General features: G+C 37.6%; 1 protein-coding gene across 2 annotated transcripts in view; it reads right to left on the bottom strand.

Moving 5' to 3' along the window:
* Window positions 1-20,455, bottom strand: part of GPC6 (glypican 6) — a 726,194-nt gene that overhangs the window by 62,659 nt on the left and 643,080 nt on the right. For both annotated transcript variants that reach the window (XM_066176351.1, XM_066176350.1), the window contains exons 5-6: window positions 8,713-8,843; window positions 763-906 (exon numbers count right to left, since the gene is read on the bottom strand). In XM_066176351.1, coding sequence (XP_066032448.1) covers window positions 763-906; window positions 8,713-8,843 — 275 coding nt within the window. The remainder of the gene's footprint in view (window positions 1-762; window positions 907-8,712; window positions 8,844-20,455) is intronic.

Genomic DNA, 20,455 nt, shown 5'->3' with positions numbered 1-20,455 from the left:
AGCAATAAGCTGAGGGCATGTGATACAACCTTTTTAAAATCAGAATCTCTTCAGTTTTGCTCATCAGTTTTACCTACAGATGATTGCTGGGATGGTACTAACAGCTGTAGCAATTAGCCCTCTATAAATCTATAGATGTATAAATAGCAGGAATATTGAAGTCTGAAATGTGAATCCAATGACTGGTAGTAAAGAAAATAATCTTATGTTAAAGTATTTTTTTTCCAAAATCATCGAATAAATAAAGCAAGATTAATGATCGCTGAAGTTTTAGCTGATTAAAACCAATTGTTGAGATGGATGGAAATAAAGAAGTGGTAATTTTATAATTAAGTAAAGAAGTGAAACAAATCGAGGTGCCTTTGCAAGGGTGTAAGTTAGAGAACCAGGTGATAAAAATGGCCTTAATACATACCTCTTTATAAAATAAAAAAATAGAAAATATCGTTGTAGACCACTTTTGATATTTTTGATAATTTATACTGCCAAGTATCTGCAAAGGTTTATGTGGTTTTTAGCCTCTAGGAAAGAGTTTATTATTTTCTAACAAGTCTAATACATAAAAACTAAGCCATGCTGCTCTCCTACAAGGAAATTCTATACCATTTCCAATGGAGAAAAAGAGCTTTACTGAATGCTAGAACAGTTGGCAAAGAAACTATAAAGAGTGATTATAAAATTATTAAATCAGGAGATGATCACCTTCTAGTATATAGCCAAACCTTTTGAACTACTCTGAAAATGGAATATATTTTGCCTTACCAGCCTATCCAAACTTGTGCCAGCAGCAGTGGTAGGTCGCTCCTCTGGGTTATACGGTCTAAACCGGGTATTGAAGTTTTCAGGGACAGAACGGGAAGATCTCAGAGCAGGTGCTGGTTTAGGTTGGCCACATCCTTGGAAAACCTGAAAAAGACATTCTTGGTTGAAAAAGACATATGTTGGTTATATGAAAAGCATAAAGAACGTAAAGCTGGTATTTTGTAGCCTCTTTATTCTCTTTTGTAACTTGAAACAAGATTTGATTGACATTTTTATACCAGTGCTTGGCCTGCATTAAAACTCAGGTTAATAATTCAGCATTATTAATCACTTGGTGAAGGTATAGAAACATATAGGGACCTTAAAACCCCCTTAATTTAAGAAGGTGATTATTATGAGATATTAATATCTGAAAGCATCCTAACTGCTGTCTTTCCAGGAAGAAAAATGCACAAAAGGATGTCTTTTGTGGCAGGACATAGTTGATAACTGTTTTCAGTTTTGTTAAAATGTGGTTTTTACCCAGAATCACAGGTCATCCAAAATCCCCATCTACAGCTCCTTCTACCTTGCAATCTTATTTTTGTCTTAGAGAAAAGGTCAATGATGAAATAGTCTTGTAACTGGATAACTTTGTTATTCCCTACCAATCTCTCCCTAGAAGAGAGCTGAAGCAGACGGAATGGGCAACAGTGATAATTATTTTCTTCTAGTGTGTTTGTTTTCTGGGTAAAGAAAATAATGTTTGGGGTTATGAAATTTTTCATATACTTCCATTTGGAAAAAAGTTCCAGTATTGTGAATCTGGTAGGTGCTAAAGGACACAGAGGACACTTTTGACTACTGGATATGAAGCATATTTCCCAGAGGCATTTTCGCATAGGCTGCACATCTGAAAAGAGGTAGAATATCCACGGAGTTAAATTTTCAAGTGCTTTCCTGAAGCAGAATCCTATTGTTTGCCTTCATATCAACTTTTTCAGTTTTAGAATCACCCTTCTGGTTTCATGACCATTGTATTTTGGCTGATTCAACATTTTGCCTCCATTCAAAAGAAAAAAATTAAATGTCAGAATTTCTTGTAAGATATATTATACAAAACCATAATGTCATACACAGACTGCTTGAATGATGCTGTGTTTTGATTGTAGGACCAAATTACTTCTTTTTGTGTGCCTATGTTGGTTTCTGTGGCCAGGTTTTGGTAGTGGGGGGACTAAAGGAGTGGCTTCTGTGAGAAGCTGCCAGCAGCTTCCCCCATGTCCAGCAGAGCCAATGCCAGCTGGCTCCAGGACAGACCTGCTGCTGGCCAAGGCTGGGCCAATCAGAAATGATAGTTATGCCTTTGGGATAACATATTTATGAAGGAAAAAAGGTCATTGTGCAGATGTAATTGTGGCCAGAGAAGAGTGGGGTGAGAACACGTGACAGGAACAACCCTGCAGACATCAAGGTCGGTGCAGAAGGGCAGGACGTGCTGCAGGCACCAGAGCTGAGATTCCCCTGCAGCCCCTGGTGCAGCCCATGCTGAGGCAGCTGTGCTCCTGCAGCCCATGGAGGTCCATGGGGACACAGAGATTCACCCTCAGCCCGTGGAGGGCACCCACACCAGAGCAGCTGGGTGCCTGAAAGGAGGCTGTGACCCCGTGAGAGGCCTGTGCTGGAGCAGGGTCCTGGCAGGGATCTGCTGTGGAGACAGCAGCCTCTGTGGAGAGAGGAGCCCACTCTGGAGCCGGTTTCCTGGCAGGACTTGTGACCCTGTGGGGGATCCACACTGGAGCAGGCTGTGCCTGAAGGACTGCACTCCATGGAAGAGTGACTGAAGTCCATGGCACAACTTCTGTTTCTCTCAGAGTACATTAAATTTGCTCTCAGTTAGGTTTCCTGATGTTAATTTAGAGGCCCCAAATAATTCAAAATTTGCAGAAAGAAGCTGATTCACACTAAATATATGTCCAGTCATCAGGTCTGCTTTGGCTCAAAGTCCAGCAACTCAGCTGTTGTATGGCAATTGGGATTTTTACTTTATGAGTTGAATACTGTTTGGTCTGGTTTGAGAATATCTGTTTTAAGAGTTTCAAGCCTCCCTAGTCCTTAGGACTATTGGACAATAAATTCATTTAATCAACCAAGAAATAATATTGTAGCTTATAAAGCCCTAAACCTTTCATCAGGAAAGAATCTTATTTTTCCTCTGTGAAGAAAATTCAGCTAAGATTAATATTCAAGATTTGTACATGATTGTGTAGGATAACCTACAATTTAAAGGGTGAAATCTATATGTTAAGAGCATGAATATTACTTTCAAAAGTTTACTTAACTTTTTTCTTAGTCGAGATAAGTTATGCACTGAAAACAAAATTGTTTACTTAGATATTGATGAAATCCCATTTACTCAATTAAGCAACTGGGTATTTGCCTACAAACCAAGCAACAATTATCCAAAGCAGACAGCCAGATTCTCAGGAGAAAGGAAAGTGAAGGCATGTCTCCTTAAATGTCCCAGTGTGTGATTGTCAAGCTACTTGTATGACCATGTGGTGCAACTGCAAGTCTACATAATTTATATTTCATCTTTCTTATGATGTACTGAAAAGAAAAAACTCAAGAGAGCCTTTGTGGCATTTATCTTCATACAAATAGTTGCAGCAAGTGGTTTTATACAAACAAATTTACATACAGTCAGACAATAATAGAGATGGAAACTAGACAGTAATATTTACATCACAGAAAAAGAAATAACTTGCTTTTTAAATGACCTGTCAGAAATGCAGTAAAGATACAATATTCAGTAACTGATTTTTGAGTGCAAAAGAGACATTTTTTAAATTTGTATCCTGGTATTAAATGACAGAATACAAAATGTAAAAATGATAACTGATATTAACAAATGATTCTTAAGAAGAAGCACATGATTACTTTCTTTACAATGCTACTCAGAGGTATAGAACAATTTCTGGAAAAATATTCAAGAGTTTCATTACACCTGCTGTGAACTAGTAGCATAAACCCATTCTCAAAAAACCTGTATTTTATATAGAATTGCTGCAGTCTATTTCATCTAAATTTAGAGAACGGATTTCATTTGAAATTAAGAAAGCTGAATTTAGTTGTCATCGTGTATGGGTCTACATTTAAGCTATACATCTAAAGATAGGGGGAATCAAAAGCTTCCTTCTGATTCTCTCTCATCAGCATCTACAGTAGTTTGGGATGTTCTGGGATATCTGAGACACCTGTTAAGATTTTATAACATGAAACCATTCCCCACTGAACTGCAGTTAAAGCTCAAATGGACCAAATCTCTATGGTCAGGGATATGAACCAAGCCATGAGAACAAGTCAACATAGCCAGTGAAGGAATAAATCTCTTGAGCTGACTAAATGGAAGTATCTACTTCAGGACTAGGATGTAGATACTGTAGAAAAAAAGAGCCTTTTTCCCAGGAGAATTTGAAGTTCTTAATTTTCACAGAAGACATAACTTGTTCTCTGTGAAGCCTTGGGTCATGCTGTTATTTAGCCATGTGCTAGTGCTCAGTGTTTCCAGTTGAGTGTCTCTATACGATTCTGCTCCATTGACTCTTCAGATAGAATAGCATTGATTTTTTACCTGAAATGCCATTATATTTTTCTTGCACAGAGTTCTGGAAAGAACACAGATAAATGAAGAGGTTTTCTTAATATGAAACTTGTGGACTATTTTAAGAAGGACCTTGGATGCAGTTCTGTGAAGATAACCTCCTTATAAATAATGCAGAGGTAGCTTGCTATGTCATGGAGCTCATTCATCCATTTAGGTGAAGTAATTGCTGAGAAGCAACATATATTTATAGGTTAAAATGGCACATCCATCAACTCAGATAAAAGCAGATTTAAGACTTACTAAGGGGAAACTCAGTTATGGGATAGACTATACAAAAGTGGAAAAATCTGATCATGACAGCCAAATGACTCCTAAAGCAGTCTAACATACCTGCACAGGACCAGACTGTTGCAGAAAATAGTTCAATATGTTGTGTTTTGAGCAGCAATGGAGACATGAATATGCTGATGCAACCAGATTAGGAATTTTCTCGATTTTGAAAAAAAAAAAAAAAAAAAAGATGCTGTAACATATTTTGTGATGTTTTTTGAGTTTTCCTCTGCTTGTGAAGGAGCAATCTCTGTGGATATCAACTTGTAAACATTCATGTTTTTAAAATGGATCAGATGTAGCTTTTACTTTTTGACTCGAAGCAGGAATCAAAGGTGTCGCAACTGGCAGCCTAGTGGGAAAATTGTGAAGGCTCTCAAAACATGCTTGTTTTGGCCAAGATTAAAATGAGCATTTATATGTTATGACTCTGAATATGACTACCTGAATTATCTCAGGGAGAATGAGAATGAAAATGAAAATGAGGTAAATGTATGCTTTGACTAAGTCTTGGGTATGAGCTGAGCCTTGGGAAACAATGCACAAAATGTAAAAATTTTGCCTGAGAAATAATCAACATGTTGCTGAGAACTGAATTTGGCACTACATTGTTCAAATACCAAAAGGGTATCACTGGAGAATAATGAAGAGATTTCAATAAAGAGGCTATCCTGTCTCAGCTGCTATAATCAGAAATCCAAGGGAAATCTACTGCACTCTGACTTCTGCCAGAGGCAACCTTCAGGGAACATTACTCTGGTCTGGGTAGACCCAGGCAGCAAGGCCTATTCTTAAAAGGTACTGATGTCTTGGGAGGCATCGCAGTAGCCCAGGCTGATTGTTTTGCACTCTCTGTGGTTTGGTTTGTGGAAGGTACTCTGTAAGAATGGCTGCAGGTGTTAGATGATGAATCTGTGGAAACTGATTTCAATGATCATCAGTCCTTGTCTTCTCTTGGAGAAGGGAAACTTTGGGCATATTCAGAGCACATAGGTCCCTCCAGCAGAAGAGCCTTGGGCTTTGGGGTGTGACTTTCTACACTGTCGCTCTCTTTTGACAAGCATCTCTAGTTGTCACAGCTGTCAGGAATGGGATTTTCCCTGAGGTGAAATAAGGACCTTGTGTGGTTGTCATTAAGGGACATGAGAGTTGTGCAAGGTGAGCAGCCAAGAAGCCTAGAGATTTGCGGTCAAACCTCCTACACAGCCAGTGCAGAATATAAACTGCTGAGAAATACCAAGGGAACAGAGAAAGATTGCAGCCTCAGCATGAATTGGAGGATCTTAACATAATACTAGCACATGTTTAATGTGAACTGTGCTAGAAGAATCGACTACAATCATCACACAAACAAGAAAAGTTAATGGCCTAGGAACAGAGATGCTCCATTTTATGCAGTGAGAGATACTGGGATGTGTCTGAGTCTGAATGTCCTTGGTTAGCAGGACAAAGATAGAAGAGGTACATGTGGTATCTCTATAATTATCTGTCTCAGTATTGATGTGCAGCCATCAAAAGAGGAAGACAGAGGGTTTGTGTCTTCTAAGGAAATGAAAGACAAGGAGTAAACTCAAGCAATAAGCCTTGACTGTCTGCACTGATTAATTGTTTAGTCATTGGCTTTTTCTTGGACTTTTGGAATAGGGCAATTTTATATTTACAATTTGAAACAGGAGGGCTGGATTTGGGGTTAAACAAGGTCTTAGTCTTCTGCCTACAAAGAGGGTGAAGTAAGTGAGAGCTCCTTGAGGAAGAAACCTTTTGTCTTAATTTTTCCCACTCCTTTTAAAAGAAAAACGACATTATATAACATGGCCAAAAATTCTACTGAATACAGCACAGAGTCTTCTCCCAGACATCAACCAGATTTTTAGGTAGAAAAGGCTGCATGTCAGTGGTGAAAAACAATCTATGTGTATGTGGGTGTTACAGGCATAACATTATTAGTGCATCATCATTTTTCCACTGTAAAAAGGCACTGACTGACTTGTAGAAAAATAGCTATGATTCCTAGTCACCAAACTTTTCAATAAGTACAGTCAAATAAAAGGTACAAAATTGTCTGAAGAATAAGAAAATAGAAAAGATCATGATTTCAACACCCTGCTTGAAGCTTTCTGAGTGGCATCTCAGAATAATTGACGAGAGTGGCTTTTATCCCACATTAGGTCTGCAATTGCATTCCATGCACCCCATTGCATCTGGTGAGGTATCTGTCACTTCCACTGAAGCTCTAAGTGGTCAATAGGTATAAGGGGGAAAAATTTGATGACAGAGGATGGATTCAAAGTCTGCTTCTATATAATCTCTGCAGGTCTGACCTGGCGTAGAAGAAGGCAGCACTACCCCCAAGAGCTTTTCCCCTTTTTTTTTTTTTTTTTTTTTTTTTTTTTTTTTTTTTTTTAAGGGTAAAGCATTTCCATGTTACATGAAAAAAGATGGATATAACCTAGGAGATCAAGGAAATCATATTTCAGGAGAATAGTGGAGAATAGTGGTCTACAGAGAATATACAAAGGTCCCTCAAGGATAGACAGCTCTGTTATCTATGAAAATATAATGAAACAAATTTTGCTAATATGATTTCTGTTCTGCAAGATTAAAAAAAATTGTCTGAGGTTTCTCTTAGAGGAAAAACTTTTGCATTGCAAATAGCATTGCTATTAATCTTTACAGCAAATAAAATATTTTTGAGGGACAGGAGAAACAGCTCTGTAGCTCTGCTACAAACTAGTAGTGAGATAAGCTCATGCCAAAACACCATTGGACTCTAGCAGGGGATTGAGCTTTCCATCTAATGGAAAAACTGTGAAAACTGAACAAGTAAAAAGGAAAACGAAATACACCTGGGCCTGGGGTGAGTTTTAAGTGAAAAGATTTTTTGTTTCTTTTTTGAGGTATGGGCTGAATTTGCTGAAGCTAGCCTTTAATTCCCAAAATATCTGAGAGAATTTGGCTGTTAAACACCCTGACACTGGTGCCAGAACAAAGTCTCATCCTGCAGGATGTAGACTGCTTTTAAAGTCCAAGGAATGTCATGCAGGTTGAAAGCAAAAGGCATATTGAAGGAAACTCTTAGCAACCTGCAGCACTGGGGCCATAAAAAGCATCTAAATTTGGGTTGACAGGAAGAACGTAAACCTCAGGCTCCTGTTTTTTGTCCCCACTCTTTTTTTTTCCCAGCTACAGCAGCTTCCTTCCAAGCAATGGAAAATCACTGACTTAGATGTCAGTCTGGCCAACACCTAACTGACTACTGGGAGTTAAATGGGACATAGAAGCTCCTAATGCAGATAACTTGGCAAAATGTTGACTTTAGAATTTCAGCCACAGTGCACTGATGAATATTAAGACAAAGTCAATAATTGTTGACTATTGGCTCAACAGCCCCTGCTACTGAATTAGAAGGATCTTATTAACGTAGGGTCCAGAGGTGGTGGTGATCTGCGTATACACACATGCATTAAAAATGGAAAGGAGGAACCTGGTATCATTAGCTCTGTTTATCTTTGTGTCAGAATCCAGACAAAACTCTATCAAACTGAGGTCTGGTAATCAGAGACCGGCCAACGTAGTATTTCCCTAGAGTGGCTATTAAAGGAGGTTAAATGGAACATTTTGTGTATTCACCTCAAACACATTGTGCTTCAGTGTGACCTAGATAAATCAAAATGTGTTTGGAAGTAAATATGTAGAATCACAGATGAGACATGAGTGGAAGTTACCAAGTGTACACAGCAGGATATTGCTTACAGAGTTACTGCTGGTTTTCAGCACTCTCCATTTTCCTTAAATCTCTTACAGCTATTAATTTGAAGTTTAATAAATGGTAGCTTTCTCCCTTCCACTTCCTTTTGAAAAAATTGAGCTTGTTTAACCAGGTGAGGAATTCAAAGGCAGTCTGTTGAACAAGCAAAAGTAATTTCAGGTGGTCTGGACAACCTTTCTTTAAGTCTAGACAGAAAAATTGGTGGAGATGTTTTTCCCCCCACTTGTGACATTCAACAACAGAGAAGGCACGACTCACACAGTACCTTTGCTGACACCTGCATGCTGTTTTCTTGCATGTTCATGATGGCTTCAGAAATCTTGACATCAATGGGATCCATGACTGATTCAATGTTGAATGGTCCCTCTAATCTCTCCGCTACCAGAAGCATAGCATCTGTTAAAACACAAAGCAGCCATTCCCTTAAAGAAGGGACACCTTTGGGTTCCCCAGGCAGACCAGCATTGCCAGCTCTAGGTGTGGGTATCGAGCACTCCTCAGCAGGAGTCTGGGGGGATGTATGGCAGCAGCAGTGTGAGGCCTGCAAGGCAGCTTCCCAGCTGTCAAAAATATCTTCCCCTACTGCTGCCACCACAAAAAGTGGAATAAAGACTTTAAAAGCTAGATTAATATTTGTTGCCACAGCATTATTGACCTTGGGGTAAAATTATTTTACATAGCTTCTTGAAGCAGCCAGTGCTTTGGTGTGTACTTATGCAATCTCCTTCCCAAGAAAAAGCAGGATGATAGAAATTAATCCCTGGGGTATGTTCTTGGAGTTTGTGTGAGATGATGAAAATTTTGATATGATATATCAGGGTGTTATAATTAAAGCAACTGTTCTTTCTGACCTTAATGATCTCATTTTCTTGCAATATGAACAGCAGATGAATATTGGATTGCTGCCATGGTATATAGGTATAAACCATGTTGGCCCTGCTGCAGTTTCAAAACATGGCTGTAAGTTGTATGCAGAAACCTATATTGTTTGTATGTTTCGGATTAAAACAAAAAAAATCACTTAACTTCCCTTCTTAGAGCCCCTCTGCAAAATAATTTAATCTTTTGATGTTCATTAACAAGTAAAAAACCAATCAACTAACAGAAATTCATGGCAATAAAAAAGGTTTTGCCACAAATCAGATATATTTGTCTGTACACAGACACTAATTTATCATAATTTATGTGGCAATAGCCATGTGACAAACAGGATTTACAGTATATCCTTTGAACATCATATTCGATCCTTGTCTCCTATGTTAAATTTAAAGTTTTCAGCAACTAATTAGCTTTAAGCAGATGATGTTTGTAACTTTAACACAATAAACAAAATTCTTCACATGCTCTCTTCTTTGTACATCAGACTTAAGCTCCAGAAAGTACCAAACAGACTTTCTTCTGAAACAGACCCATGCCTGCTTTGCTGTTGTAAGCACCGGTCCCACAACAGCTGTGTGGAGAAGGCATGGAGCTCCCCACAGTTCGGACAGCTGTGCTTGTTAGCTTCACACTTGGCTGCAAGTCACAGAGGTTTGTTCCAGCATGGACATCTCCTTCCCCATAAAAGCATAAGTGCATGGAGGTATGGGAAGAAGTGGCTGGTGTCTCACTCTAGCAGTTAAGACACACCTCCATGCACAGCCTCACCTGAGGACTTCATTATGTTGTTTATATGCTGTCAGTGCATACCAAGAGATCCTACTGAAACCAAAATTGCTTGGCATGTAGCACCTAAGCTCTTCTGCAAATTTACATCTAATATTTCACAGTTCTTTTAGGCTGGAAAGAGTGTAATGCCAGTTATTTGGAGTGAGGTGTATAGCAGTTGTTGCTAACTGTGAGAAATGGTGAGATGATAGGAAATTGATTTCAAGCAGAGGTGTTATTTTGCCTGCACATTATTTTAAAATTCTTTAGTTTTTACCCTTTCCAGTGGGAAATGGTGAAAATGGAAACTACCTCTGATACAGAAAACAGTTTTCATACGCATAAAGACACACACATACACACGCACACACATACACTTAGAGATTACTGCAATAAATCAGCAGTTTTTCCACATGCAAAATAAAATTACAAAGAGAATTTGTAAGTGTGGACTCCTATGAAGTATTTCCTTCTTCATGTTCAGAATGACTTGTATAAAACATTTATGCTTTAGTACTTTGTGAGCAATGTGATCAGCTTAAATACTATGTGCCATGACCAGTACTAGGTATTGTTAGGCACAGGTTTTGGGGGCAAGATTTTGGTAGTTTATTTCAGGAATAGGGTTAAGATTAGGGTTACTGCATAAAAAAGTCAAAAGGTAGATATTTTTAATTTTTTTTTTTTTTTTTTTTTTTTTTTTTTTTTTTTTTTTTCCTTTTTTTTTTTGGTGGGAGTAGACTACATTTTAAGTTAAGGACAGGTGCCTCTTTGTATGAGTCAACTTTATTTTGGCAACCAGAAGGTTGGAAAAGTCTAGTGCTAAGCCCTAGTATGTGTTCAGGGACTGTGCCGAAGCAGAGTTCAGTAAATGCATAATTGCTGGATATCTCTTGTGAGAATGAGTAGTGGCTCAAGTCTACTTGCTGTTATTCTGATGACATGGGGTGCTAGTTCTGAATTAAATCTTGAAGTGAAATCTCAGCTATGTGGCAGAAAAGTGAATCACTTTTAACTGACCAAGAACCACAATGTTAATTTAAGAGCAGCCTTTCCTCAAACAAAGTGCCTTCAACTCCAAAATGAAGAGCTCTAGGAGGTGCAAACTAAAAATCTGGTCCTGGCTTAGACAGTTAGTATCTGTAGAAAGATACCCTTACCTAATCAGCTTCTATTTTCTGAACCTTAAGCCTATCTATAGACTTAGTATTTATATATACATCTATATATCTATAGCTGTATCTATTAGTCATTGTTAAGGAAGTGGGCAAAGGCTGAGGAATGTGGATAATTCCTGGCTGCCAAAGGTGAGCTTTTTGTTACGTTGAGCTTCTCTCTTTGATATACTATGGTATAAGTCTGATGATGCTTTCAAGCGCCAGGGTTCAAGTTGGATTAGAGTCAAGTTTATATTTCAATCACATGGACTATAGCTTTATGCTATTTCTCTATATAAAGGAGAGGAAGAAAATAAGAGAAAATAAAAGAAAACAAAAGAAGAGAGAAAAATCAAACAGAAAATCCCTGCTTGTCCATATTCTTTAATTTCTATCTCCTTCTCTGACTTGGAGTAAATCTGGACCTCTCCAGGCAGATATTAATAACTTAAGTCTGTGAAGAAGCTACCCTGAAGCAGTGAGAGGCTATGAGCCAACAGTGACACTTGACATTAGAGCCTTGTCATCTTTTATTTAGCTAGATCTTAAGGATATGCCTGGGGAGCAAGGGGTTAAGGGAGAAATATAATTTGAAATATCCACACCTTTACTGATGACAGGTACATCTTTGTATCAGCAATTTGCATTTTTGTTTTGGGTTTAGGATGTAGGATGGGACTAATGCTGAAGTAGAGTCCTATACAGGGACACATTTGAAGAGGAGGAATCTGAGAAATGGATTAACTGCTGTGACAAGAAACGCTTGAAGGGCTAAAGTAAAACAGGTACCTTCAACATTATTTCTGAGGCTGGCTGACACAAATTGTGCCTCCAGTTAAGGCTCATTTTAGGGATCAGCTCAGACTAGAAGTCTTGGACACTTGCACAGTTCAGATGAGTTTTTTCACAAATGGAAAAATAATGTTTGAGGAGTCATTTCTACTTCAGTTTCAGCAGCTTTGTGGGGCCATGGCTGACCTAGCAGTGACAGGCTGCTGGGTTAGTCTTGTCTCCTTCTGGTAGGAGTATTACAAGCTCAGTCTAACAAAAGAGGATGAACAAGTGCCATTTCTATGAATGTCAAAAAGATACTATACATTTTTTGAGTTAGGTCCTAAATTTAAAGTAAGACTGAAGTTTTCATCCATAACATTGATTTCTAGGAAGAAACACTATACAGTGTTTAAGGTGAATTGCTCTCTTGAAAATATTTTCTCAGGTCACTAGGTTGAATTCTCTTTTTTTGCCAACCCTAACTCTCGCTACAGTGATAAAGTTTATTATTCACTTGTACAGTTCCATATGAGCACATACATACCAGCTTTCATGTGCTGGAAATGAGTGAAATGGAAGCTGTTAGGTTGAATATAGTGAAAATCAGATGAAATGTAAGAAGCTGAGATTTATGACAGGATAGTCAGAATGTAGTCCTCACCAGACTGTAGCTCTTCAAATCTATAACTGTGTAATTGTGTATCAACAAACACAACACCGCTGTCCCAAGTAATTTTTTTTCCTTCTAAAAATGTTGTGAATATTAATACATGACAAGCTGGAAAGACTTCAGAATGAAGTTCAGAAAATCTAGATGCTTTAGTCTTGAAAACCAAATTCTCAAGAACAGACCCTTGAACTGGACAAAAGCCTAGCTGAGTTCACTGTAAATCTGAGTGGGTGTAATAATTTCTCAGTCACCTCTAACAGTAGATATTGGGAACTTAATTATTGTTTGTTATTGTTGTTAAAATATCTAAAAACTGGGTGATTGACTCACCTGTTTTTTATGCCATTAATATACTTGGACTGTATTGTTCAATTGCATATGTTCTTTATTTCCCCTCTTTTGTATTTTTCCAAATCTGTTTCTTTAGGTTCAGTATGTCTTCTTTCTCCATCTACTACAGCATTTGGCAAAAAGCTGGCATCTAGCTGCCAGCTGGGGCGAGTAGATCAGGAACTCTGTTTAGGTAAGTCATCCTTGTGCTGTGGATTTGTCAGGGACTTGGAAACAATAGACAAGACCCACTGCTCATTTGAGGACACAGGGCGGCCAATGGTCCTGAGAAAATGCAGAACATATGGCACATCAGGGTCACCATCAGTGCTGCTGCCCTCAGCCTCTCCTGGATGCTGAGAACAGGAGTGAGGATCTTCCTGAAGCAGTAACACTCCCAAATTACTGAAGGCCTAGGGTGTAGTCCAAGGCCCCCAACATGTCTCTGCCGGCCAAGCACAGCAGCTCTCTTTAACTGCTTTGTGTTCTGTTGCTCATGTTGAGAAATAACACAGGTAATTTGTCAGTGGGTTTTAGAAGGGCATTGTTTCATTTGAAGCAGTATATAATAAAGATATCCTGAAGAAATTTTCGGTTTACTTTGTAGGGTGTTTTTTTTTGTTTGTTGTTTGTTTGTTTGTTTGTTTGTTTGGGTTTTTTTAGGTTTTATAGGTGCCATTTCATTTTAATGAGAAGTACAGGAGAAAACTGGTCACCATGCTAAGTCATTGATTGTATAACTTAAAAATTCAGAAGATAAGCTGTGAATTTCAAGATATGGAAGTACTTTATGAGCCTTAGGCATCTCCAGGCAAAATATTGGATAGAATAACAATATCAATAAACAAGAATCTGCCTATTACCTTGGAAATGCATCAAGCCACCCTTGTACTATCTTGAAACCAAAAGTGATGTGTTCCTGTTCGTGGTGTACTTCTTTCAGAGCAGTTTTCCAGAAAACTTCCTAGTGAATTCCAGATTGAAATAAAAGGAGCAGGGACAATGACACTGATTTATGAGACTTCTGACAAGTCAACCCCCCCTCCAAACTAGGCTGAAATACAAAGTTCTTACAAGCGCAATGTGTGCCTCCTTTTCCTTGCCCCCTTCTATCATCAAGAAAATGCAAGGAGGGTCTGACAGGAAAAATTTGGGAGGCTCATAAGGAAAGGCATTTTCAGGGTCTCTGTTAATTTGGCTGTGACATCAGTTTTTCCTTTCATGCACATGGTTGCTCTTCTACTTCAAAATTATCAGTGAGATTCCAGCACTGGCTGACCTTCCCCCAGGGGAATCCAAAAAAGAATCTATGGATGAAGTCTATAAATGTTGTTTCTTCATGGAAACAAAGAATGGTAAGATACTAAATAGCATGTCCTTCACAAAACTGTACGGTATATTTTGTTTTGGGGAAAAAAAAAAAAAAGGAGGAAGATCTTATTTTTAATTCCCTATTAAGAGTTCTCTATTTTTCTTCTAGATATTGCACTAATAGTGGTCTTGCACTATTTATGGAGAACTGCAAAGTGCTTGTTCCTAAAGCTGCTGGTAAAAAAAAGTAAGGGTAAGTTTTTATTTGTGAAACTTCAAAGGATTTGTCTATGGACAAGATGACGGATTGCTGATTAAATAGTTGTAAACAGAGTGAGCAACTTGTTGCAGTTGACTATGACCTTGAGAGTGGCAATGACTATTTTGGAAAAGGATATAACTGTTGATATGCTGGGCTGCAAGGCAGGGATCATTTAGTAGCTTCCCAACCTTCTGACCAAGGGCAAAGGGAGGCAGGAGTCTGGATTGTATTTACTAGGTCATGTAGGTAAAACTCAGTGAGTTTTCCATCATGACACTAAATATAAATAGTGGTCATAAAATCTTTAGAGCATTATATGGTAAACTAATGAAACAAATTAAAAACTAAAAATTGAAAAGTGAAATATGGGTACATATTGACTTTTTACAAATATAATATCAGTGGAAATATATCCCTGTAATACTCTGCCAAAACTTTTACTGCTGGATTATGATTAACTAAAAAAATTCAAGAAGAGGAAAGTGAACCTCTACCTCACATTTAAGGGAGGTGATAAGAACTTTTCTCAGGCAAATAGAGTAAATAATGACAGTGATACCAAAACTCCTGTTTTCCTTAGGGTCCATGGTCCCTTTTTCATATTAGAACTCTGTATGGTTCTATCCTGATGAGGCTAAACTGACACCTTACAGATTTCCAGAGTATCATTAAGCTCCACATACACTTTGTACTATGGCATAATAACATTATGATTTTCTACCTCCTGCCTTTTTTTTTTTTTTTTTTTTTTTTTTTTTTTTTTTGTTAGTTTTGTCTTTTGTTTGCTTTTGCTGTTTGTTTTCTTTTCTTTCATGGGACAAGGCACTTTTCTAAAAATTCATGTTGCACTTGTGCAAAGGGCATCTCAATATTTTTATCTGGATATTCAGTTAGCAATAACCAGTTAAGCGTCTCTCTGGAGATATGCAGGTAAATGACTTGTCAGTCCTTGCCTGAGCAAAACATGAGAAACTGCAGCATGTGGGGTAAGACTTTTCTGGAGACAAAAATTATCAGTATACTCTGCTGAACAAAACAGGGAATAATAGGGAAATGTCTGGGCTGGGTTGTTCACATGGGAGAAAACAAGGGCAAAGAAAGATGGATTAAGGTGAGCTAAGGAACAAGCATGGGAAAATAGCTGCAAGAGGGCATATGAAAGAGGCCATCTGGAAAAACCGTTCATCAGCAAACATGTCAGCTGCCTGATCACTGCAGTCTGCTCTATATCCTTATTAAACTCTATTCTTAACCATTTTCTGGTTGAGAATCAGAGCATGGCTGTGCAGAGCATTCTGTGAGTGTGTGTGTGTAACATGCCGCTAGCAAGCTTCAAGCCAATGACACTGTGAATAGGAGACCAGCTGCAGGGAGGACCTGAGGTTTCTGCTGGGCACCTGGTTTAGTCTGGGTGCAGAGTCTGGAAGATCTTCAGGTTCAAGGGAGCTAGTTCAAGATGTGTGTGTGTGTGTGAGCAAAGGGGTCTGCCTGCAGCTCCCAAATGAACTACCACAGGGGCAGTCTGACAGAGATCCATTCACCCCCTTGTCCCTTCTGAGCTTATCATTTCTGCACATCATCCTTGAGCATGGAGTTCTTCGAAGGAGTGGTGCAGAAGGATGCACTCCTGAAGGTGCCAAACTGTACACAGTACAACCAAGACACGGAAAACTCCATTTCAATTTCTTTTCCTGCTGTGAGCAGGCTCAAAATTTTACCTCCTGTAAAAACACCTTAACCACCTCTCCTATTTTAAAGTGTTCAATAGCTCTCCTTTAAAAGCTCATTCTATGGAATATTTACCTATTCTGGACAGAAGTGTTGGTTTAAGTACATAGTTAAGTAGGGTTGAATAGTACATAGTTAAGAAGGGGTGAATCCAGTTTTGTGGCTTATGCTTGAAGAGCTGATGTCTGAAGGATGATGCAATGTAATTTTGTCACAAGTTCTTTCATGAGGCACTGGAATCCCCAGAATTGCCCCTGCCAGGTTAATTACCAGCTAATTAAAAGGCAAACTTTAAAAATGAGTGTAGATAATCAAATCTAGTTTTCCATCATCTGATTCAATTATAAGACTATACAGATTAAAAAAATTAAAATGTCATTTTTGATATTTCTGATCAGCTATATCGCCATTTTGGTTCTTGACCGTATCCCTTACTCTTCTCTCAAAATAAAAAGGAAGAAAAGAATTGTCAACAATATGAATAAAATAAAAGAATTTTTTATTATTCCTGTTGGTTTGTATCTAACTGTCTCTTATGTAGAGCAGCTCAAAAAATTATGATATGTGTCTGAAAAGTTATTGACACACAATTGTCACCTTTTTTCATCTGATAGAAACAAAATGAGTTTTGTTGGGTGCACTTTTCACTAGATTTTTTTGAGTATTTCACATACAGTCACATACCATACATTTTTCCTCCATGTATTGAAAAAAACGGCAGTATAAAATTATTCTGCTTCTATGTCTTTCTATAACTTTGAGGAATTCTAAATAATTTATACACTGTTACTAGATCATATCTTATTTTTGTTTATGTATGCAAAAAGAAAATAGAAAAGACTAGGCAAAATGGTAATCCTTGTCTACTATTCTTACTCTTCCTCTACCTCTTTAGCTAACGTTATTGCTAAATGTTGAGGATTCTGTCTGAATGTTTGGCATTCATCAATTAATAAAACATATTATATTTCTCAAATATTTGTCTTGTTGCTTTTCCCATATCCCAAGAGAGGTTTAAACGGTCTCATTGTCAGTCACAGGAAATGTTAGTAAATAAAAGAACCCCCACTGATGCATGCCTGTATGCTACCTTCCATAGTTAATTCAGATTTGTATTAATATAGACTACTGTGCATAATTTTTTTAAGACAGGTGGAGTTTGGAACACTGAAAAAAGTCCATCTTTCTCACTCTTTCTTCATCAGATAGGCTGAAATGGTTGGAATGAACAAATCATGGCCTGAAATTTCCTTATATTTAAACATATCCTTGGTAAAAATCTCCTGGGTATATAGTTTGCATTAACTTTGTACAGTCAAAGACATTAGAACCTCAAAGATCTTTTCAACCATTCCAAAGCCCATGCAGAATTACAACCCAGATATAAATTCCTAGGTATAAATTCCCTAGAGATCTGCGCAGAAAATTTTTAAAATAGCTTTGCTACATTCTTCTGACTTTTTTTTATGAAAGCTATTTCACTGTCTGCCGTATATCACTATCAGAATATTTTCCAGCTATGTGGTGTATTTTTTCTGCTGCTTAGTTTAGCTGAACTATTTCTAATAAGCTGCTTCATACAATCTTAAACAGTTCTATTATTTCTTGTTTTTTACATCCCTCAGATATATGTAGACATTTATCATGTCTTTTAGTTTGTGCTTTGTCATACTTTCCATGTTAATTTTCCTATTCCGTTTTTGTAGGTGACTTCCTCAGGACTTTTCCTGTTTTCTTTATTTCCTATAAAAGAGTTCTCTAGTATTGTGATGCCTAGAAGTAAATAAACTTTTAGAGTTGTATCTCATTAATGTTGTTTTGTAGAGGTCGTTTTTGTTCCATATTTCTGACTCAGAAAACTTCTTTGATTCCCTTGATGTATCTGATTTTCTGATCCCCTTCATCACAACTGATCTATAATTCATATTTCCCATGTCAGTCCTGACACATTTTTCAAATGTCTCCTTATATTCAGAATTCATAGTGAATATAATTTCTACAATGTTTTTTATTTTCTTCTCCACTTCTAATTCTAAATTTTGTGCAGTAGAGCTTTTTCCAACCTTTACAGAATTTATGGTGCCTTTTCAAATACATAATGATGACCTGTCCATAATCTCTTCTGGAAAATTGACACATATTTTACTTTTATAAGAATTTTGTTTCAAAAAACTTTTAGTTATTTCAAGAATAACTTCACCCTTTAGCAGTATCTAATCTCCACATAGCATAGAATTTTATCTTAGCATCTTATCATTGCATGGATTGGATTGGAAGGGACCCTAAAAATAATCAAGTTCCAACCCCCCTGCCATGGGCAGGGCCATCTTTCACTTGACCAGGTTTCTCAGAACCTCATCCAGTCTGGCCTTGAAGACTTCCAGGGATGTGACATCCACCATTTCTTTGGGCAACCTGTTCCAGTGCCTCACCACCCTCACAGTAAAGAATTTTTTTCCTAATATGTAATCTAAACCTATTTTCTCTCAGTTTGAAGCCACTTTCCCTTGTCCTACCACTACATGCTCTTGTAAAAAGTTTTTATCCACCTTTCATAATCTTTCTACTACATAATCTTTCTACTTAGTGTGGTGATATCTATGACTTTAATGTCTTCTGCAAAAACCCAGTTTAAACCTACCAGACTAATGTTCTTATTGGCAGTTTACTGCCTTATGGAAGGACACTGGTCATCATTCTATTTTTTTTCTTTTCTGTGAATAATATTTTCTGCTTCATAGTCTCTGTATACCACGAGATGTAATGCATCTTCAGCGCAGCATTATCAACGAATTTTTAGCCATTCTTTGGGTTAAAAAGGTCCAGTGGATGCCCACTTAGATGATGAAAATGTTAGAGATAACTTTTGTTCCAGAGATATTTTTAACAGACACCACAGGAAGTAAACAGTAAGTAAGGTGAAACTTTAAACAGTAAGGTGAAGATGGATACTAGTGTTACTGTCCAGGAGAGTAAATATGGAGATGGACCTAGAAAACCTGAGAAGGGCCTCATGATATTGAATCACTGCGCAATAAAATGGTATCAAGTGATGAGTATAAGAAAAACTTATCCTAATATCTTTTAGGCATCAAAGGGTTTTGAGATGACCATTGCCACTCAAAACCAAGCTTTTCAGTTCATGCTACCACAACGTTGGCTCAGCAATCATCAGAAAACCTCACACTAAATATTTGGAATAACTTGAGAAGGAAAAGAGCACCAAAGAAAATAGGTTTCTAGTTACAAATAAATCTACAGTAAAATAACATCACGTATAGCACATTGCAGAAGAAGTGATAAATGAAAGCTTTAAAATATGACACAAATCATAATCTAACATCATATAATCCTGAATTAGAAGAATAACCAGAGGATGCAATAGTGGCCATCCAAATTGTGGGTGACATCGGGGTGTCTTAAGGTTTGGTGCTTATACCAGTACAGGAAAGAAGATGTAGAATATGAAACCAGCAGATCACATTTTATTAATTTCTTTAAGTTACAATAATGATAATTTGTTAATTCCAAGTATATATGGCAAATTCCTCAGTGATGTAATCTTTTCAGAGATGATCCTCAGCTTCTTTGGTAAATTCAACCTTTATTTCCTCTGAATCAAAGAAAATCATTGCCCATGTTTCATGTGGGAAGCCACAGTTGGTATCAAGGCCTGAAATACATACTTCCCAGGTACCAGTGCCAGGTTTTTGAATAGACATCCTACGAGTAACATCTTTCCTGCTACTTTGTCAGTAAGATCACTTTATGCCTTTCCTTGCCATAAATAAACAATCAACCTATGACCATCTTTGCTGACATGAATCCATCCCAATGGAGCAGCTCTTAGGGAGGTGTCACACACAGTTGCACAGACAAAATTGATTTTTGCCTTTCATTTTATTGATTAATATGGAAATGTACTGCGGATATCTCATTGCATTTAAAAGCCTGCCACTATGCAGAGAATTTTGAGATGCCTAATAGCATTTTCTCCCAGCAAGTCTCAAAGCAGCAAATAAAAACGGTGTTTTTTTCCCCCACTGATAAATGTTTGAATGCCAAATGAATGCATACATCAAGGCTGCCACAAATCAATGCTGTTGGCATGACTAATCTATTTATTGTT

This window comes from Chamaea fasciata, unplaced genomic scaffold (genome assembly GCF_029207755.1).
Source record: "Chamaea fasciata isolate MVZ Bird 193981 ecotype frontalis unplaced genomic scaffold, bChaFas1.0.hap1 SCAF_2, whole genome shotgun sequence".
Taxonomy (NCBI): Eukaryota; Metazoa; Chordata; class Aves; order Passeriformes; family Sylviidae; genus Chamaea; species Chamaea fasciata.
Note: the sequence above shows the minus strand (reverse complement) of the source record. Positions and strands in the feature narration are given on the sequence as shown.